Below are 22747 nucleotides of genomic sequence, written 5' to 3' on the forward strand. Positions count from 1 at the left end.
GTTGCGCGCATTGGCATCTCGTTCGGATTTAACTTCTTAATTTAGTGCACTGTCCAATCGACAAGCATAGGAATAAAGTACAATGCACTTGGAAGGAAACGAAATGTGATCCTAGAAGCTGACGTGCTTTTCCTCACTTATCGCAGGAATCTCGGCGCGAAACCTGAGTGCCCGCCAAGGCTTTGACTTCAGCGCATCGTATGCACGCCAGGTGCAGTTCAACCCGGGTCAGGCTGAAGCTGAATGGCGACTGCGGCTGCTGGACGACGCGTTCTTCGAACGCCACGAGGAGTTCCTCGTCGTGCTGGGACAGGCGCTCATGGCTGCCACCGAGTCTCCGGACAGGGCTTTGGTCTCCTTGCGCGACGCTGAAGACGGTGCGCACCATTGAAAAAGAATGTCCTCTCTACAACTCTTTAACCCGCAAATAATATAGTGTGATTACTTTTTCTTAACTTCGAAAGCCTACCCTTAGGCATAGTAATAGGCAGTGTCAAAAATGCACATGCAAACTTGATTAATGTATAAAATCTAACAATGAACATTGGAACGGTCTGTGAATCCAGCGGTCGAGTTCAGGCGGTCGGCCAGGCCTGTTGCACGGAGAGGCTCCCCAGCAAGTGTGTCGCATTCACATCGCGGATTGGGGTGTCACAAAATGGGTATGATGTACCATATGGGCCGCGGTAGTGTTGCGCCCAGAGAGTGGTCATAGATTGGGTAAGCGCGACCCCGACGCGAAGCCTCCGCAACGTAACCTCCTTGTCTTTTTTTTTTTCAGGAATGCTCGCAGCCATTTTCCAGTTTTGTATAGCCTAAAAGTACTCGAGAAAATCGGTGACATCTACATACTATTTGCTTTCGCTTAAAGAAGCTCGTTCTCCGCACTATTCCTAATGACATACCAGAATTTTTTATTCATAGGATTAATAGGAAAGGTTGGCGCTTCTTCCCTCGCTGCAGATAGTGTCCGGCTCTTTTCACGCGGGAGCAAGGTGACATTGTGAGCGTACTTTTTTTTTTTCTCTCTTGACGCATTTAAGCCGAGGTTGGTGTCTGTGTGACTCTGGCTACTTCTATTCTCTTGCATTATAGTTGTCGGAAATTAGTGGACAATCTCCAAACTACACAAATATGCAAATGGACGAACACTCACGAGCTTAATTCCTGTACTTCAATACAAACAATTGTTCACTCAGCAGAATAGTTCATAAAACAAAAATATTCACGCAACCGAAATTTCCACACATAACAGAAGAGTTCACCAAGATGTCCACTCATCAGACACAGAACACTTGCAAATTGTTTTCTAACTGCCGGGCCTTAAAAACTGTCATGTTCTAAGAAACAAATGCCACGTAGGCATAAAAGCGACACAAACATGAAGCCAAGAGTACTTGTTAACAATTAACAATGCGAGCAATGCTTTTTATCCCACTTAGTATTTTTTAGGTACTTTTATTTCTCCAAAAATTGCATTAATGCACGTACAGCAATGTTTCAAACATTTTCTGCTGACAATGGGCCCAATATTTTTGCTAACGACAGTGGTCGTCTGTCCAAACCATGTAGTGTTCTACAAGTTTCTTACGAGCGGCAGCATAATTTTTACAATGTAGAAAAAGGTGCTATATGTCTTCTTCAGTCTCCTCATATAAGCATCTTCATGCATCAAGTGAATCACGCATTGGTTGAGGCAGGGAAGATGGTTGGTCCCTCTTTAGTCCCTCGACATTTTCACCATCTCTGCGTTGTAGGGACAAAGTTAAAACGAAATTCGGGGTTGCAACGATGCCAGTGTAAGTCGACGAAGGTAGCAAATACGAGAGAGTACATGTGCAATGCGCCGCCACAGAGTGCGCGTGTTTGACCCCATTATCTCTGGAAAGTTCTGAGAAGAGACATTACTGCCAAGTAGCAGTTTGCCCATCTGCAAGCAAATACGCGGATAAGCAGCAAAATGAAAAATACTTTATGGGTGTCGAGAAACAAGCAAAAGGGCAGCATTGTTCGTGCAGGCATTTTTATGCGTAGTTACTGTGCATAACCAGCATGATGGGTGACTTGGCAACTAGACACGAATCAGAATTTTCACAGCTGAAATTTTATTCTTCGCCATACGCCTCCTCGGAAGTATTTATTGCGACGAGCTTTTGACTTGAGTGATGCTATTTTTTTCTTTTGCCATTCCAGAACCGACGATGTCGTTTGCCGAGACTAACGTGACCGTGTATGAGGACAGTGGGGAAGTGCTGCTGACAATACGCAGGCGTGGCGACGTTACCATGGACACCGGCGTACTCTGCGTCACGCATCCAGGTATGTGGTGACGTGTCTTTGAAACCGCGAGGCAGAGAAGAGAGGCAAGCAAAAGCATGAATGTTATCACACGATGCATGTCAGGTTTGCTAGAATGGTTGTATACTTTATGCCTTAGTGACCGTGTCGTTCGTAAGTTGAGTCAGACTTTGCGTAATACTGAAAGTAAACTGATCGGTCCATAGTTCTTCAAATCTATTGCGTCAGCCTTCTTGTGTATTAGTAAAATATTGTCGTTTTTTTTAACTTGCTCGTACACTTGAAGTTTTAAGGCACGGTGTGTACAGTGTCGCAAGCTTCCTAAACATATCTCCTCCACCCTTGATCAGATTGGATGCCGTCTTCTCTGGACATGTTTCCGCGGAGCATGCCTTTCTAACCTCTTCGAGAGTTACGCATGCATGGAACTTTCGTGTCTCACAGTAGGGTATTTCATATTTCAGCTGCACATTTCGGAGTAGAAGTCCTCTACCACGTTATCTACGTCATTTAGATTTTAAATGCGAAGCATTTCTTAGCGAACCTTTGGCACTTTTAGCGTTTCTATCTATCTATCTATCTATCTATCTATCTATCTATCTATCTATCTATCTATCTATCTATCTATCTATCTATCTATCTATCTATCTATCTATCTATCTATCTATCTATCTATCTATCTATCTATCTATCTATCTATCTATCTATCTATCTATCTATCTATCTATCTATCTATCTATCTATCTATCTATCTATCTATCTATCTATCTATCTATCTATCTATCTATCTATCTATCTATCTATCTATCTATCTATCTATCTATCTATCTATCTATCTATCTATCTATCTATCTATCCGCCCTACCTCTGGGTGCTCTCATGATCGTCTCTTTAACTTCGTGTAGACCAAAACTGGCATGTGATGGCTACAGGATTTGACGAATATGGCTGTCGGGTCGTGACATGAATAACGTGAAAATCCTGTCGCCTACGTCGTCAAACCCTTTCCTCTAGACACGTGTGGCACATGCCCGTTTACCACGAGCCGTGGTGTAAGGGTATGCGCCACAGGTGATTGACAATTTATATCTACCCAGGAACGGCGAGAACAGACACTTGTAATTTAAATGCGAGTGAGTTAAGAAATTAAGTTAAGAAAGTTAAGAAACCCGGTCCAGTCAACACAGCACAGGACCGGGTTGATTGGCGGAACATGGGAGAGGCCTTTGCCCTGCAGTGGGCGTAGACAGGCTGATGATGATGATGATGATGAGTTAAGAAAAACCGACATCGGCAGCGTTGACCCGATGAATGGAAAGAATAAAAATTAGGATCCCAGCATGAATCGAACCCAAGCATTCTGCGTGGCAATCAGGTATTCTACCAAAAAGCCACGCCAGGTCTATTAACTGGTTTGGAGAAACAGCCTCTGCAGGCGTAATGTCGGTCTCCTACGATACACTGCAGGCGTCATATCAGATTAACGTCTGCGGTTCCAGTGTTGGCTCCGCTTTTATATCAGTCTAATAAACATTACATTTGTATTCCTATTATTCAGCAAGCTATATTGAAGCATTGCTCGACCTCGGAGGAATACCTTAATGAAAGTTAAGTATGACATTCACATGACTGCAGCATAAAGTGCACTTAGTTTCGATTATACTGACGTATGTACTCTAACGTGAGGGCTGACGTTACGTCGCACCATAAGTTACCCTTTAAAAGCCAGTGATGTAGACGTGCCTGATAAGGCCATGATGTGCACACAGCTACTACGCTTACAAAAACACGTAGATCCACCTCGTGACGTTTGGCTCAAAGCCATAAAATACAGCATAGAAGTACTTGCTGACTTCGCATGATATCAATTCCCACAATGCGTGGAATCTGCCGAATTTTTAATAGTATTTTCCTGCCTATCTTTTACTGCATAGATTATGGTCTTTCCCATACAGAGATTTGTTTTAGCTGTCCTGATTCTGGCGCCCTTTTTTTGCTGCTGGCTCTTTGAGACTTCCTATGTCACTGACATTTGTTGATCAGTTTTGACAGCTGAGCAAACAGAATAGTGCCGCTCCGCCTTCTTTCACCCTGACAGGTACGGCCTCGGGCACTCAGCCATCGCCGCTAGAATCCTACTCGGACTACGTGGCCAGACCAATGAATCCAAGCAGCCTCGTGCGCTTCCGTACCGGCGAAGCAGAGATGACATGCCGCGTCGCCATCATCGACGACTCTCTCTACGAAGAGGCCGAAAACTTCACCGTCAGCTTGCTTTCGCCCCACAATGGCCGGGTCGGAAAGAACGGCTCGGCAGTCATCACCGTCGCTCCGGACCCCAGAGATGGTGTGCTCAGTTTGTGTGTGGGAAAGTGATAGCGCATGCGTGTGTTTAGAGCAGGGGTCTCAAACTCACCGCAGAAGAAGATTAATAAGATGATTAATAAGGGGGGGGAGGTGAGTTTCAACAAAATGTCAGCTGGCGTTTCCATTTAAAAGGAGGCCTTCGCCACATCTCATATATGGGTCACTTCTGCTGAAGGGAATTTGACGACATATCGATACTGATCTCTAGAATGCCTGAAATCTCGACGCCGATTATATTTCGACGCATAATGAACGCATGGGGTGCGTCACAAAATAAATGCTTGACACCAGGTACGTCTGTGTAGCTTATGAACATACTTATTAGAATCAAAAAAATAGGGCGAAGACAGTCATGTGCGAGCTGGGCCGCTAGCGAAAAGTCCGCCAGCCGCGTGTTTGAGACCCCTGGTTTAGAGCCTTCTATTTCACTCAACCGTAATAGCGAGAATCGGCTCAACTCTCGTTTATGGCGCGCAACGTCTCTTAAGACATCCTTTGTTTCAGATACAAGCGTCTACGTAAGATGCAGAGCGTGCACATAGGAGCAATGAAACGTGCCCTGGCCTTTTTTTGAACTATATTAAGTACACGTTTTCCAAGCAACATGTGCCGAATCATATAACCTGGTAGTGTATTTTAATGAGAGTGTTTACACTCTGTCAAGGATTCAGTTCGCTTTTGCGCTGACCGCATTTCGGTTTGGAAGAAATACCAGAACTCTTGTATATCTCAATTACCGCGCAAGCTCCAAAAGCCCACGTGGTCAAAGTTTGTCTGGAACCCCACATAACTGCATCCCTCAAAGCAGAAGGGCGCACCTGTGGACATCGCATTCCCCGAATGTCCTTCGTCGCTTCTCTTCATCCTTATTTGAAAAGATTTTGCTTCATTTTTTTTATATCGCAGTTCTATTGTCCTTCTTTCGTAGGACCACTTCAAAACGCAAGCACTAACTATGTGAAAATCAAAACATTGTACTGATTTACAAACAGCGTCCTAGTTACTAAAATTTAGTTAGACCACTTTTGTTTAGGAAAAATGCAGCAATTATTGAGTTATAGCCAAGCAGTGGTGGGGGGACAACCCTTCGGCATGAAACGTGGGGATAGCAACAGTAACGTAGCCAGAAATATTATTCGTGGGGAAGGGGGGGAGGGGGTTCAACCATATTTAAATATGTTCGTGCATGCGTTTGTGTGCGTGTATACATACACATGCCCCACTGGCTAGCAAGATATCCGACTGAGAGATCCCTAAATTGTTCCTAAAAATCTATCGGTGCTCCCTCACATGAGCCCTCTGCGACCCCTTGTCAATGATAGTTCTATAGTCCGATACAACAGTAGAAGTCCGCGGCATTTCTTCCTCAAAGGCAGACGCGCACAAGGCTGCACCAATGGGCGCGCACCACAGACCGACGTCATGAGGTGGACGGCCGGTGACCCCGCCTTCGGAGAACATTTGCCGAGTGCATGCGCGATACTTTCTTCAGTCGCGGAGGCGATTGGCTGCCGCGCTTCGGTCAATTTGAGCGAGGCCCCTCCGGGCTTCTTCAGTTGTACCTGACTATAGTACGTCCATGAGTGGCAGTGTTCCAGGATGAGCGTCTGGCCTGTCAAGTTCTTCGCTTCTGTTCCTGCTGTTTTCCGCTCATACAATTTACAAAAAGTGTTCGAAGTGCTTTCGCCTATCCTTCTTTACGAGTATGAGCATGCGCTCAAGCTTCAAAACGTATATTCAACATATTGACTGATAAAGTTTGCGGGGACGTACTCATGCTGATGATGATCATTATGGCTGATAAAGCGACACGAGGACTTGTCCTTCGTGTGCAGCCTTTGCGAACGTGCTCTTCTTCGTGATTCCAAAGTGTCGACTAATCGTAGAGCTTTAGAAACAGAGCATGCATACTGTTTGCGAAAGGAGCCAAGGAATATTCAAAATATAGAACACCCATCCGTACGTTTGCTAAATATGGCGTCGAGAAGCTATCGTCGACAAACAATTTGGAGAGTCGCGCCTCCCACGACTCTCCGAAGAGAACATAATGATCTCGAAATGAGAGTTAACGTGTATCTTTAAGGAGAGTTCTACATGTGGTCAGTCAGGACTCATAAAAAAGAGTAACAGGCAATCCTTTTTTCTTGCGCAGTGTAATGTAGTGGTACTCATCTCGAAAAGTGGCCTCTCTTGTTCTCTTTCTTTTATCACCCCCCTTCCCTTTTCCCACCACGACACTGCGCCGCTCTCCATTGTATGGGTTGCAGAAATAAGCGTATTTCCAAACTTCATCTTGGATCATTAAAGGAGCGTGAGTGTCTACTCAGATGTGCAAGCCTTGGAAACTCTCTTTTTCTGCTTCTAAAAGTGCTGATATAGACGCCAAACTATAGAGGCAAATAACTAACATAAACGCAGAGCAGTCAGTTTGGTGGGTGCTTCTCTAAGGGGCCCTGCAACGCTTTTTCAGCATGCTCATAAAACACCGCCGATCGGTAGTCGAGACTCCTCAAAAATAAACTTTAACAATGTGCATGATTTGGCTGGTTGGCGCTGCATGGTAAACGAAGAATGAAAACAGCGCTAAGCACGGGACGAGAAGAGGACACATACACGGCGCCGTGTATGTGTCCTCTTCTCGTCCCGTGCTTAGCGCTGTCTTCATTCTTCGTGCTCCTCAGAACACGCGAGCCAAACTTTATAGCGCAGCACGTGGCCTGGAATTTACAATTACTTCTCAGTCAGCTAGAAGGCATTCCCTCTTCTCTCGACAAATTATGTCATAAACCCAAATGACCGCGCCATAAACCCAAAGTCCACGACCATCAGCTGATTTGAGTATCGTGAGCTCCATAGTTACAGTGGCCGCCGCGGTATGCCGCCACGTGCCCACACGCGCGCTCGCAATCACGCTGAAACTAAGCCGCGCGTTCGAAGAAAAAAAGAAAATAAATTGCTCAAGGTCATGATGCGCGCTGACAAAGGGACGCGTCTTCTGGCCCCCTTGTCATACCGCTCCCTGCGTAGCTTTCACTGCGATCGCTCAGGAGAGAGGAGGCGCTTGAAGCATGCGAGGAATCCCTGTAACTCCGCTCTTACTTGACGGATTCTAAAAATGTTTGCGGCAGTCGATTCATGAGGCAGTAAGCTCTTTTAATGAAGCCATTCGACGATTACTTGGAAAAGTGCTGCAGAGACCCTTTAAGAAGGTTGCCACTCCCCTTTCATTTCTGTAGTTGAGGCAATTCGCATCATGCTCGCTCATCGTGCTCGCATCATGCTCGCAAATGCTCGCTAGGTGTTTCATCACATAAGACCACATGCTCTCAGTAACATCGTACTACGTGCGCTATTCGGCCAACGTCGCTTCTGGACTCGGCGCACAAGAGCGTGGAGTCCCTTATTTTGCCCTCTTTGTTTCGCCTTCCCCACACCAACACATGTTACTGCTCGTGATTCATGCACGTCGTATACTGTCGACTACGTGTGGTGGTCGCACTGTTCCTATTTTCTCTCCGTTTCTCCCCAACGTAGCCCCGTACTTCTACTTCGAGAAACCAAACTACGAGGTGGACGAGAGCGCGGGAAGCTTCGAGGTAACCGTGCTTCGAGATGGACCAGACCTCAGCATTACCTCGTCTGTGATGGTGCGCTCAAAGCAGATGTCACCGCCGAGTGCTCAAGGTGAGCGTCCCGAACTTCTCTTCGTGACATTCTAAGTGCCTATTTCAGCTGTCCGAAGCAATGATTCTTTCGCGACCTTCGTTTTACGCCGAAGAAAGTCAGTGCTGTGAAATGTAAGACCCGTGCGCTATTGCATGTTTGAAAGTCAAATTGTCGTCATAAACCTCACAGGGTCCCTTACGCATTCGCCTAAGGTGACTCGAAGGCGAAAGCCATCTTCGCTTTCTCTTCAGTCGATGTATTGATCCTGCCCCGCCTCCCTCCGAAAGCTGTCTGCACCTAACGTGGTTTTGCACTGCCTCCAGCATCTGAGGCATCGCAAACTTTCAGCACCTCACCTGCTTTTCCACTGCCTCCGTGATCGGCCCATCTTTGACCAAGCGACGATGTCATGTGATGACATCATCATGTCAGGTCATGATGATGTGATAGTAACGTCATGATAATGTCTCAAATTTCGGTGATTTTTGACGTCATATGTTGACGAAATCACCGGATATTTTTTTGCATCACTCGCGTTGACGCCGCCGACGCCGTCGGTCAATTTTCGCGCTTGATGAGGCATCTAAGGTTTTCGCCTTAATATAACAAAATGTTACCGGCAGTAGTAGCAGCAGCTTATGATGATAACGGCACTCGAAAGACAAAAATGTCTCAGAATCGCACTGTCGCATCCTCAGAACATGTCACACCTCGTCGCTCTTGAAACATAATGAGTTCTCTCAACTGTGCCAATAACCCGCCTTTTTGTTTTCGGCCAGCCGGCAGCGACTACATCGCAGTGGGTGAGCTGGTGCGCTTTCCGAGCGGCTCCACATCACAGACGGTGGAAGTGGTGCTACTCGATGACTACGGCCAGCCCGACTTGGAGTTCATCGAGACCTTCCAGCTGGTGCTGCGCTCTCCCACGAACGGCACCGTCGGCTCTCCGGGAACTGCTCTCGTCTCCATCAACGATACGCTCTCCGATGGTATGCGCGGGAATTATTTTATCAATTGCAATCGAATAAAATATAATTCTTAACATAGTTATTGAGAGCGCGTTGCGTGATTTTAGCAGGGTGGATATACATTTGCTAGGGTTTTTCTTTCTTGCAAAATCACAAAAAAAGGAAAAAGGAGCACATGCAACAATGGTTCTCGTGAACCGTGCGTGACTGAAACGCTGCTGAGGGTGCAAGGGTGGTTCCGATGCTATATTTTATTAATTTCTATTCTTTGTGGTCCTATTAAATATATATATATATATATATATATATATATATATATATATATATATATATATATATATATATATATATATATATATATATATATATATATATAAGTGTTGTTACGCCAACAAAACCGAACTTATTGCTGATGGACATTGTTTTTAGGTTAGGAAACACGCTTAGTTGAAGGGGTGCATGACACCCACTTTATCATAATGTGTCTTATGTGGTTTAATCCTTGTTATACTAAAGAATTTGATGTCGCGTTTTAATCCGCAAGCGCTGTACATACAATAGCGCTATTGCTTCTGCCACTTGTAAGCGGGAACGCCTTCGTTCCCCTTTATCACGTGCACAAGATAAAACATGGCTCATCATTCCGTCACAGGAATCCATATAACACGAAAGTGAAACGTGTCTTAACAGAAGTAGTGCTTATTGTGTAGTGATATATGAGAGCTTGCGCAATGTATATTGGTGTTTCGCAGCTATAGCACAGTTTGACGTGGATGCATCCACGTTGACACCAAGGGGCATATTTCCATCGCGACAACTAACGCCTGTTATTATGATTTAACCGTTGTCTGAAGCTTTTAACATATACCTGGACACAGCGTATCGTGAATCCCAAGCAAAGGTGACGTCAACAAGCTTATAACCAACATTGGTACCCGATATGCACTTAAGGAGAGAAACGGCATGGTGTGCCCTTTCTAGTAATGGGTAACCGACGCCTGTGCTCATGCATACACACTACCACACTGCGCTTCAGCAACTCGGGAGGTAGAGGTTCGTAGCTCGAGCTGCAAACGCGCCCGTCCCGCTGGCCTCTGTCTCGCTCCACCAATGCACGACATTCGGCCGTCGAAATCGTGTCCTTTCTGCAACGGGTATTGCAGCAGTTTTGTTAGTCGATGCTCTCGCAATCGAAGCAGTCGGCGGCGGAGAAATCCCGTTGGTGCATGTGGAAGCTTCACTACTCCGATGAGCCGGCACACGCTAACACGAAGCGAAAGGCAAAGAACGTAACTGCGTCTAGGGTGCCTCCGCGACGCCTGCGCGGCCAGTGTCCCTCGCCGGTATCGAGACGCTTTAACCATGACCTCCGAGACCGCGCACAATCTCGGAGTAAGCGCTAGTAAGTGTCGATCGTTGCGCATTACTTGTTTTCACCTGTCAGAGACGGCGGCACCGCTCCGCCCCGCTCCGTCCCGCCCACCTACACCGCCAGCAGAGCACCGTGCGAGAAAGAATATGTGAAAGATATAAAGCGTGTTCGTGAAGCGTCGAGCACCTGCCATGGTATCAGTCGGTTGAGTGTCGGGCGCTTACCGTCGCGGCGGCAAGGTCGTGGGTTCGATTCACAGTGGCGAATGTTCTTCTTGGTTTTTTTCTTTCTCCCCCGTTGGCGTCCATTTTATCAGCGTCGTATCCGTGACGGAAGTACGCCACTGAAGTCTTGGTGGACCCCGGAATGAAACACTTTCGTGTTAAAAAATGGAGGCAGCTTCGCACCAGTGCCTGAAGGAACAGCTCAGCTTTCTTTCTTCCTCTTCTGTTTCACCTTGTTTTAGAGCGCAGCTCTTAGGCGCCCGTTCCTGCGTTGAGCGGCGTCACCATTGGCGTCGGCGTAACCGATAGAGCGAACGACGATGAAAGAGAGCGAACGCGCAGTCTGTTGATATCACGAGCCACTGGTCTCTAACCTCTCTTTCTTCCTCCGTAATGTGCGCTGGCCCTTCGGTCGGAGCTCGTGGGCATGCAGGGTTGGCACGTGCACTGCGGCTGGCTTCGCCTGTCGTAACGGGGCTGTCGGCTTTTCGCTTGGTTCGCGACGCCTGCAATGCACAGAGTGGTGTGCGTAGCGCTCGAGCGCTGGCAGTTTCTGCGGCAATATGTGAAGAATGGTACATTGCCACAACTGCGCATAGCCAAAACTTCAAACACAGTTGGCGTTGCCCCCACATAGAGCTGCGCTCAGAATTCGCATTAGGCAGTATCGTAATCGTCGGTGAATTTTCCAACAGCGGAGCTGTTTAAGCCGGCTGTTAGTCCGTGCTTAGCCAACAGGAAACTATCATCATCATGAACCGGCACGCACTCTCCTCTTCGTCCTCTTCTTCTGCTTCGCTCCCAGAACACGTGCGCCGATTTGTCCGGTGTCTGATTCAATAACTCTCGTGGGCGAGTACAGAGATAGAGAGAGAGGGAACTAGAGCGAAAGAAAGGAAAGACAGAAAAAGATAGAAATAGACTGAAAGAAATAGAGAGAGAAATATTAGAAAGAAACAGGCACAAGAAAGAGATTGAAAAAAGAGAGAGCAACAGAAAAAGATAATGAAAGAGAGAGAAGCAAAGATATAGATAGAAGGAGCAAGAAAGAAAGAAAGTGGAAGCGAGAAATAGAGAGAGAGAAAGGGAAGAAAGAGCGAGAAAGAATTAGATAGAGAGAGAAGGACAGAAATAGAAATAAACAGAGATAAAAATGAGAATGAAAGAACAGAGGGAAAGAGACAAAGAAAGAGCAAGAAAGAAAGAAAGAGAAAATGGTGCTCCGCACTTCCTTCGTGCTTGGCACCACTAGGCGAAGCTGCCTTAATATTTTTCTATCTCTGTTTCTCTCTATGTTTTCCTTCCCTTTTTATTCACCTCTCTGTCTGCCTTCCTTTTTTTTCTATCTTTTCCTCTCCCTCTATTCCTGTCTTGCTCTCTCTGTTTCTTTCTCTCTTTTCTCTTCCCTTTATTTTTTCTCTGCTTCGTTTGTTCTCTGCAAAAGACGCACGCATCGAAGAAATGCCTACACGGCAAATCCATCGTGTTAACCTCGATGGGTGTGCTGCAGAGGCGTAGCCAAGGGGCGGGGGGGTATGAACCTTAAGACCACCCCTAAAATTTTCAGTTTTGCTTGCGTATATATATACATGCACTCATACATACGCGCGCACGAACATACATAAAGTATTGTTGAACCCCTCCCCCCCCCCCCCCCCCCCCGCCGAAAAATATTTTTGGCTACTCCCCTCGTGTGCTGGCCACAGGCTTTATTATCCGCCAGATTACTAGGCGATACAGAGTGATGTACTACAACTATCCTCATTTTTTGGATGTCCATAGCCAGGTGCAGACGGTCTTTATTTAGAGTCAATCGTAAGATGAAGAAGAGGACGAAGAGAAAGCACGCCGGCCGAGTTATTGTGTTGCACGCGCTAGGCGCAGCTGTACTAGGTTCCAGGCGACACGAGATGCCCTATTAGGTAGAGGACGTTCGTGATGATGATACTTTTCTGGTCGCGCGTACCGGCGGAATGAAGAGCTAAAACGTGCCCTGCAACACTTTTCCAAGTAACCATCGAATGTCTTCATTAAAGGGACACTAAAGAGCAAAACGATTTTTCTCGCATTGGTAAAGTAGTCTTCCACGATACCAAAAACACCACGCTTGCTGCGAGAAGACGCTTAATAAGCGAGAAAACGCGCAAAAAGAAAATACAGATGGAGACGCCACCTTGGAATTCCCGCACCATTTGCCATGACGACACATATTTTTGACGGCGCCTGCTTGGGCCTACGTAGTTCCTAATCGGTTAAATCGAAGTACAATGTCCTCTGAGGGGGCCAGAGACTTGACATAACGAGTTTGTGGAAATTTCGTCGAGTCAGTGGCGCCAAAATACGTTAAATGCTCTTTGAAACCTTTTACGTCACGAATTACAAAGTTCGGCGCGAAATTTAAAAATGAAACTTTGAACTTGGTTTTCTCCTCTAAATAAACCTATGGCGGTGAAATAAACTACACAAGAGTTCTCCGAGCACACTTTATTAATCAAAACCAATTCATTGTTTCTCTTTAGTGTCCCTTTAAAGGAGTTTATTGCCTCACGAAGCGACCGCCGCGAAAATCTTCCCTCAAGTAAGAGCGGAGATTTGTCGTACCCTGTAAATACTTCCTCTCTTCTCTCGTCCCGACGAGGACGCTGGAAGCTAAGGAAGCAGGGGTAGCACGGAGGAAAGAAGTTACGTCACGGACGCGTCATGGCCTTCAGCACTTTCTCGCTTTCTTTTTTTCTTGGAATGCGCGACTTACTTTCAGTGTGATCGCGAGCGAGCGCGCGGGCACGTGGCTGCCTCCAGCGGCGGCCGCGGTTACTATACAGCTCACGATGCTCAAATCAGCTAATGACTGTGAATTTGGGTATATGGCATCATTTGTCGAGAGAAGAGGGAACGATTTATAGCTGACGAGAATTATTTGTGAATTTCAGGTCGCGTGGTGCTGCATAATGTTTGCCTCGCGTGTTCTCATGAGCTTCAATTACCGATGTGCAGCGTTTTTTGATCGCTGTTAAAAAAAGAAGGCAGTCGTGTGAAGCGGCAGGTAAAATACAGAGTAGGGGTTGTGTTTCAAATCCCGCTGACATGGATTAAAGTATGCTTAGGACAAATTGAGTAATGCAGGAACAAAAGGGCTGCCGAGCATAAAAGGTCAATGAAGAACCAGTTGAAATTGCATCTGCTAGCGTACTGTGGATGCTAGCCGCGGCTGACAGAGAAAAACACTCGGAAATAGCAGGAATGTAATGGCCAGAGAATCGTTGAAGCCTTCTTTATTAAAGAAAACAGAGGAAAGAAATAGCATAGAAGGAAAGGCAGGGAGGTTAACCAGTTTAGGAAAACCGGTTTGCTACCCTGCACATGGGAACAGTGTGGGGAAGATTAAAAGATGGAGAGGAAAGAGCGATACACTTGGGGTGTTGTACGAGATCAAACTTATCTTCGCGCGAGACGTGATGTGAAGTAGAGCCTACCGGTGTTTGTACTTTGTCTTGTCATCATTTCGGTTAACTTATTTTGTTACTTATTTCATATCTTTTCGCCATCAGGGTCAACAGATACGTATTGCAGAGAGAAGTGGCGGAAAAAAACAAGATAATTACGGCGAAGAAGCATTGCCATGTTTATAATTATGCAATAATAGTTATGTATAGAGACAGTATACCAGAAGAAAAAAAGCTCTATGACCCTGCCGAAGAGTTGGTCGCGCTTCCCAGCGCGTCAGTCGCTACGTGGAAAACAACAGGACCTTGCTTGGCAACGGTGCAGTGCCAAAGATGTTCTTCCTGGAGGAGGAGTACGTGGTGGACGAAGAGGCCGGCTCCCTGTCAGTGTCCGTGGCTCGCACGGGCGACACCAGTCAGCAGTCGTCGGTACGCTGCTACACACGCCAGGGGTCGGCAACAGTCGACCTGGACTTCGAGGAAAGGCCCAACACCGACCAATCCCTCATCGTCTTTGAGTCCGGTGAGCAGGGCTTCTACTTATTCTGCGCATTATCGCAACGCACATACGGGCTATTTTATTCGTGTGCGTCGTCTGCGCAGCAGTTTGGGAAAAGGGCAAACAGAACAGGACTCCCAGGTAAAAGCAATTAAGATTCGATGCCAATACATTGACTGTGTGTGCTGTTATACAATTACGTATAACCAGTTATTGTTCAGTAAGGTTTTGGCCGCGAGATCGACCTATAGGTGGCAGCAGCGTCGCCGCATTAGCGTGGACAGGCGGTCGGAGGCGCGTATACAAATGCACACAGCGACACTTCGTTGTGAGCAGATTGAACCGATTGTCGGCGAATAAAATGCGTTGATTGCTGCTTACTGGTAATATATACACTCTTCATTGTTGAATTGATGCACGAAGATCATCCAACGTTCCTATTACTAGTGAGAGAAGCGCAATCTGCAGATGAAAGGGATGCTCGCCCTGGATGACAGTCTGCGCTTACACACAATATATATATTGTTGTTTTCTCTGTACGTGTTTAGCTTGTGTTCTGTGTACTACGCACTGCTGTAGCACGACTGAACTACTTAAGTGTTTGCTTCTTGTTCATTTGTATACCAGCCCATACTCCTAGCACTGTTCACGCGAATACTCATACGCAGGTAGGAGTTTAGCACAGAGCGTTCATCGATTGATTACGTGCACGACAGTGATGCAACAAAGGTCCGGTTATTTTGTGGAATAAGTGTCTTTTTTGTGAAAATAATAATGTCCGCTGCCTTCCATCAATTTATAACAACTCCACACAAACGCTCAAGATAATGTGAAAAAAAAGGATGAGGTTTTGCGTGAAATTATACGACATAAATGTAAGGCACGCCGTCGGGCTAAGAACACAGGTGGTTCTGCATAAATTTCGCCCCAAGTTCAAATTGCGCGCGGCAACACCGTTTTATCACTGCCATGTCATTCCATTGTCTGTTTTTTTTTTTAGGGACATTTTGAGCACCGAAGTCTCAGACTTCACTCGATAGAAATACTTCGCTGTAGCGGGACCACGACCGTAAAATAAAAGGACATCTTAAGCGCAACTAAAGCTCATCATGAACTACAGTGCCGCAGTTATACACCTAACAAGAACGCGAAAGTGCATGAGCCTCGTTTTTGTTTACCACGGAGTTATTAAAGCGCTGCATTCACACACTATTTAATGCTCCTCATGTTTGGGGCTATGCCAAGCGCACTTTAAGATGCTCTTAAACCAGAAAGCAGCACCAGCACTGAAATGATTCTGACGAACGAAGGGTACGACACCAATACACAGCCCTCTCGAAAGTCGCACTCACTGATCTCATTACAATGCGCATGCAGCCGACCAAGCCCATTTGCTTTTGTACACAATGTTAGGTATACGTACGAGCAGTTAAAACCGCGCTAACATAACAGAACAAACCACCCTTTGAGAATGTGCATGACGTACGCGCACATGCAAACACGACGTGGCTAGCAGACGACGCAGGGAGCAATCCACACTAGGCGCGCTTCAGCCAGTAGACGCTCGATCTCGCGGCCAATAAGGGAAAGCTGATAAAGGTGATGTACACAGAGGCGCACCAACGTCGGCATTGGGGGGGTCAAGGTTCCCTGACTGCGTCACTGCGTCGGCCGTTGATATATATATATATATATATATATATATATATATATATATATATATATATATATATATATATATATATATATATGTATATATATATGTATATATATATATATATATATATATATATATAGAGAGAGAGAGAGAGAGAGAGAGAGAGAGATGCGATAACTTGCACTCAATTTGATGTGATTTCTCACTTACAGAGCGAGTATTTGCTTATTAAAACTGTTTTATGGGATCAAGGAGGCAGCTTCACAAGGAGTGCTGGGCAGAAGTATGCATGCAACAACATCACGGCATGGCCTAACAAGAACATGACAGAAAATGCACAGTCCGTTTTACATAGCGTACACTAAGACGACAAAACACGTGCGTGTTAAGCATGTAATAGTATATACGCGACACACCTAGCTTTCATACATTAACCGCGCAACTTTATGCATGACTGCAAGTACGTCAATAGCGGCCTTCCCTCTAGTACAGTTTTGTGTGAATCCGTGAAATTTCGGTAATATCTAAAAGCTGTTCACTAATAATTGCGTTTATTCTTTAGGGAAGGTTGCAATGACTACACTTTGTGTTTTCCGTGATTAGTATCACATATTTTTTACTTGCGCGTATTCAGGCTTGCGTATATTATACTTTATCTGGTTAGGTCCTAGTCGAAACAGCGTATCCGGTGCGTTATTATTATTACTATTATTATATTATTATTTTTGATAAGTGGTCAACCACAAGAGTTCATTTAAAAAGTGGGAATTTGTGGTATCGTATCCGTTGCACCTTCTTTATACTCATCGCATTCGGAACATTGAATATTGATTGTTTGCAGGTGCATTACTCAGATAATAAACCTGTTCAATGTGGCATTTCCGGCTCAAATTGTATAAATGTGCGTGGGATTAACCTGAATAATACTGCGTTTCATAAAAGGGTCACTTGTGCGAAAACTCGCTGCGTGAAAGGTGACGAAGAGTGTGCAGCCGACAATGACCACTGTCGAAAGTGGGGGGCTCCACCCCCCTTGCTTTTCTCAGCGGAGAAGATAGCGCAACCCCTACCCCCCCCCCCCTCCCTCCCGTTTGGTTACGCCTACGGATGTATATGAAACGTACAGCAAACGCTGACTGACATCGAGCTTTTTTTGGCCGGTGCGAATCACGGCCTGCTTTGAATGTAGCCATCAGTGATGATGATTGGTGAAATCGTTTTGTCAAGAAGACGTGCTACGTAGATGTTGTCGACCTTTAAGTTTTCATAGCAGTCAAAATGTTCGTAATATTATAAAGTTGCTTCTGTGAACGTGCCTTTGCTTCCTTTCCCTTGGTGTGGATTTCGAATGTTCACTGCCGAATACATTTACATGTCCGTATATTTGTCATCTGATAAACAGAATCATGTGCGTGAATAAATTTACAAGTCGCTCTCATCAGGCGAGCGTCGCAAGAAATGCGTGCTCCACATCAGAGACGACAGCATCAACGAGGGACTTGAAGAGCTGCGCCTGGTGCTCGGCTCTCAGCGCAGTAACACCGCCGGCATGGCAATGCTGGGAGAGCCCAACATCGCCAAGATACGCATCCGAGACGAGTCCGACCGTGAGTTTACCCGCTGCCATATGCTGGGATTCTTGAGCGCAACCGCTCTGTACAAACGGCGGAAACATGTTATAGTAAACATCTGTAGTTGCAACGATGTGAAAGCGCTGTGCTCGCAGCTTTCTCGGTAATTAAAACCAAATAAATAAAACGCCCTCTTCCCCAACATCGTGTGCGTAGTTCTATGAAGCTTGACATTGGGATTTAGCGCACAACTTTGTGTCCTGTAGAATAACGTGCGGTCTAGATGCTTATGAAAACATATTTATCGAAATTAAAGGGCCGGGGAAGCGGTTTCTAGTGCGGGACTCCAGTGACATATTCAGCTCTGGCCAACGTCCGTCTAATGAGTGGCTCGCATACCTCGGAGGCGCCGTCGCAAAGGACGACTTCCTCAAGTGCGGCTGTGATAGAGAATGCGGGGAATGCAAGTGTAGCGCATCGGGTGTAATAGTAAGTTCGAATTTGGACATATTCGGGCCAGCAGTCTAGATATATATCGCAGCTCGTTTTGAAGGACTGGGAACAGAGATGCTGCGTGAAGATGGACAAATGTATTCGTGCTATGTATTTGTAATAATTACTAGAAAAAAATTAAGGCACCTTCGCACTAGGGGTGCCGAGCCTGAAGGAAGCTGGGCGGCCATCGTTGTTTTTCCTTCTCTTTCTTCCTCTGTTTCTTTCTTGCTTCCTCTGTCTCTTTAGTTTTCTATAATCTCTGTTTTTTTTTCTGTCTTTCTTCTCTGTTCTTTTTTCTGTCTTTCTTCTCTGTTTATTTCTATTTCTGTAACGAGCTTTGTTCGCACCTTTACAACGCTTCCTACCAGAGCCCGTGATCCAGTTCCGGCAGACGCGGACGACTGTGAAGGAACCCCGGAACCCGGACGATACTGTGAGCCTGGCCGTGTCCGTGATACGGCTGGGCGACTGCAGCACCACATCGGTGGTGCGCGTCTACAGCCGAGACGGATCGGCCACAGCGGGCACAGACTACCAACCGCTGTCGCAGGGTGCGTATGCTGGCAAACCTTGGCGCAGTGGGGTGCATTACGTGTCTAACTGCGGTGGATGTGCACAGCTCGTAAGCCCGCGTAGAGGCGCTTGTTTTCACCCTTTCTCTCAGTGGCTGTAATATTTTGTTGAGGCATGTCCACCAGAACTCGCATTAAAGCTTCAGATGAAGGCCACTACTATTTTGTTTTCTTGAAATAAAAGAAGCGAGCTCGTTACAGCGAATGAGCTATAAAAAAAAATCACGGAAGAGCCGAGCCAAGCAGCGTCGGCTGCATTGTGTATGCAACGTCTGGTTCGTGCGGTGTTAGCGTTTTGAGAGAGAATATGCAAATAGCAATAAGTGTCTGCTTCGCGAAACAACCTTGGGGCACTTTGGAAGAATACCAGAACGTTTCTATTTGATGTGCCTCAGCTAACCTTATAAAACTATGGCTTGTTTTTTATTGCTCTTCCAATTAGTCAGGTAATTAGCATCTAAGAATTGTGCTTGTGGCGGAAGATTGCAAATGACTGAACACCATATAGTTCTTTTAACCACATATTGCACTATTTAACAAGTACATAACCTTTAACGTGATAGAGTTGAAGGGCTCGTTTCGCGGAAATTTTGTTGTCAGTGTCGGTGTCGGCGTCGGCATTGGTTGTGAGCGAAAAATCGCGAAGAATGCAAATAATTCAAAAACATGACTCAGAGCCAGAATCGAACAAGGGCCTTCCGCGTGGCAAGCACATGCCCTACCAAGAGCTATGCCACTGCTTGAAAGGGCTTCGGGGAAAAAAACTATGCAGGTGTTTAGTGCGAGGCGTCTCGTTAACACAAGTTAAATTGCGTGACGTAAGCAGGGGCGTCGTATCGTCTGATTTGCACAACGAGTGGGTGGTTTAGAGATTCCCATCCATTACAAAGGGCTCAGACACAACTCTTCGTCGTCATGAGCCACAATGAGCCACAACGTCAACAAAGTGCACATAATGCCTCAGAGGCGCGTAGTGGGTACCTCGCTAATTCGCAAAATGATGAATTATGGTGTAGGAGGCACTTCGCAACTGTACTTGCACTAGGCATTCGACGATAGTTTGAAACTACGAAACGTTTCTTTCCCCGCGACACGGTTGAGATGTCGAACGAGAAGCGAAATCTCGCTAGGCGATGCGCACAGGGCCCGATTACGCTATCACTTTCTACTCTTGAATGCGAAGCTCAAGAGTCCTCCAAGTTTTAGGGGCGAAGCATCTTAGGGTCTCGATGCGTCGGTGGGCATCGTCGTGTCCTGTCCAATTGCTTGAGCGCAAGAGAGGGCGCCACCGCCTCAGCGCTCGCCGTGTGGGGAGAGAGAGCGAGCGGCGCGCGTTGACTATGGACACGCCCTTTCTGCGATGAACACTAAACTACCAGCTCGCAAGGAACGAGAACGCGCCCTCACCCGCGAGAGAGAACGCCGACGCAGGCAGCGTCTGCTATCGAGTTTCCTTATTGAAAAAAACGACTGCTGGCGCTGCACAACCGTTCACCGGCCACCGCGTATATATAGGCACTGGGTCTTGACCTTCAACGTAGTGCCGATGGGAGATTTCTCTTGCGCGTAGTTTAACAATAAAGATTCACAGCGTGCACGATAACTAAAAGGGGACTGCGGGTCTCTGTGTCTAATCTCTCTTCTGTCTCTCATTGCCCATTAGCAGTGATTTTGCTGCGGGAAACACTGGCGCACACTGCATGCTCGTCATCCTCGACCGGTTTTACGTTAGTGGAGTTGTTTCACTATAGTGCCAACGGTCCGGAATGTTTTTTTTTTTTTCATAGTTAAGCTTGGCTGTCATAATTACTGCACTACAGTTAAAAACTACACCTAAACCATATGAAGGCGTTGTAACCGCTGTGCAACACAAACGTAGACAGAGAACAGTTTTCATGGCGGGTTTTCTTGATTTCTTGTTAGTGGAATAAAAGTCCTGCATTCATATTATGCAAGCGTGGGTGTGTAGCCCAGTTGAAAATTTCACAGTACTCAGAGAGAGAGATAAGGAAAATAGGAAAGGCAGGGAGGTTAACTGGACTACGTCCATTCTGCTACCCTACACATTGGGAGGGGAATAAGGGAGTAAAAGAAAAATAGAGACACATTCCACAACACGCCCACAGTGCAGCGTTTCACAGGCGGTCTCTCAATTCTGTTGCCTTCATGGGCCCCTAAACCACCTCCGATAATTTTTAACATTTCAAGCAAACACGCACATCGAGTTCAGAATGCCGTCACGATCAACAGTGCGAAACGCGGCAGCAGCGCTAGGAGCCGCGGGCACCCCACAAATTCCATGAAACAATCCCTTCTCATCCCCTTTCCTTTCGGCATTCCTCCTCCTCTCAGCGTTCTCCGTGACGTCAACATGACGTCTGCTCGTCATCCACAACACCTGTTTGTCCGCTCGCAGGAACACGCGCTTGCTGCTCTTCCTCCTCGCACAGTGAAGAGGAGCACTCGGCCAGGAGGAGAGAGGAGCCGACGAACGGAGCATAGCGAAGGAAAGAGCGAAAGGAGCGAGGGCCTCTTTTATATCATCAAACGCGTGTAACGCCGCCGTTTCGAAAAATTCTCACGGCTACGTGTTCGTTGTAGACTCGTGCACAACTGCAACACCACAACTAAGTTTCGACCCCTGGGTGGTTTAGGGGCCCTTTCAAGTACTGCAGGAGGGCTCGTGTGGCTTTTTCGGCTGATGTGCTGTGAGGTCAGGCTCCAGGGGCGTAAGCAAGACTGATAGTTGGGCTAGTTGGTGAGGTGTGAGTGTGTGCGCTGTTACCGCCCATAATATAATCCAGGGGCGTAGCCAGAAATGTTTTTCGGGGGGGGGGGGGGGTTCAACCATACTTTGTGTATGTTCGTGCGTGCGTTTTTATGTGTGCTTGTATATATACACATGCAAAATTTAAAAATATCGGGGGGGGGGGGGGGTTGAACCCCCCCAACCCCCCCTTGGCTACGCCCCTGTCAGGCTCCAAAGATCTTTCCTTCAGTAAAAGGCCGATTATCGAGTCTCCTCAAGGCACACCGGCGAGTCCGGGGATGTTGAAATTTGGGACAATGGTACAAGGGATTATCAATAGTCTCTACACAGTTGCAGTTATCGCACATGGATGAATCTGACATACCAGTGCTATAACTGAATGAGTTGATAAACGCTACACCGACCCACTGAGCCGACACAGCATTGTAGCGTCACGTCGAGAAATGTTTGATGCCAGTTGTAGCTGTAGCAATTGATCACAGTTCTGTGGGCGACGATTGGAGTTTAGCGGGAAATACCAGTGTGTTAGCGTGGAATTATGCGTGCTGTGGCGAAGTTCTCTGGCAGCGTCTACTCTTGACAACGATGTGGTGCTCCACATCGAGCAACTTCGTCGGCGAGGTGGCTACCACTGATACCACAGTGTCCGAGCGGCCATTGTAAAACTATGTCATGTCCTTGATTAGCGGCGCGATGGCAAATTTCGTTGATATGAGACACCACCAATAGTATCCACGTCGTAGACTTCGCACGCTTTGAAGCACTGCCTTAGAGTCGCAGAACTCACGCCCATTTACTAGGGGATTCTGATGCAGATTTCATGGGACCTTTTGCACAACACTCAG

General features: G+C 46.6%; 1 protein-coding gene across 1 annotated transcript in view; it reads left to right on the top strand.

Annotated features, from left to right (window-relative positions):
• Nucleotides 1-22747, top strand: part of LOC119382447 (FRAS1-related extracellular matrix protein 2) — a 266202-nt gene that overhangs the window by 176151 nt on the left and 67304 nt on the right. The window contains exons 4-11 of the mRNA XM_037650153.2: nt 147-377; nt 2194-2319; nt 4397-4645; nt 8200-8349; nt 9111-9320; nt 14664-14861; nt 17937-18101; nt 18929-19111. Coding sequence (XP_037506081.1) covers nt 147-377; nt 2194-2319; nt 4397-4645; nt 8200-8349; nt 9111-9320; nt 14664-14861; nt 17937-18101; nt 18929-19111 — 1512 coding nt within the window. The remainder of the gene's footprint in view (nt 1-146; nt 378-2193; nt 2320-4396; nt 4646-8199; nt 8350-9110; nt 9321-14663; nt 14862-17936; nt 18102-18928; nt 19112-22747) is intronic.

Source organism: Rhipicephalus sanguineus, chromosome 2 (genome assembly GCF_013339695.2).
Source record: "Rhipicephalus sanguineus isolate Rsan-2018 chromosome 2, BIME_Rsan_1.4, whole genome shotgun sequence".
NCBI lineage: Eukaryota > Metazoa > Arthropoda > Arachnida > Ixodida > Ixodidae > Rhipicephalus > Rhipicephalus sanguineus.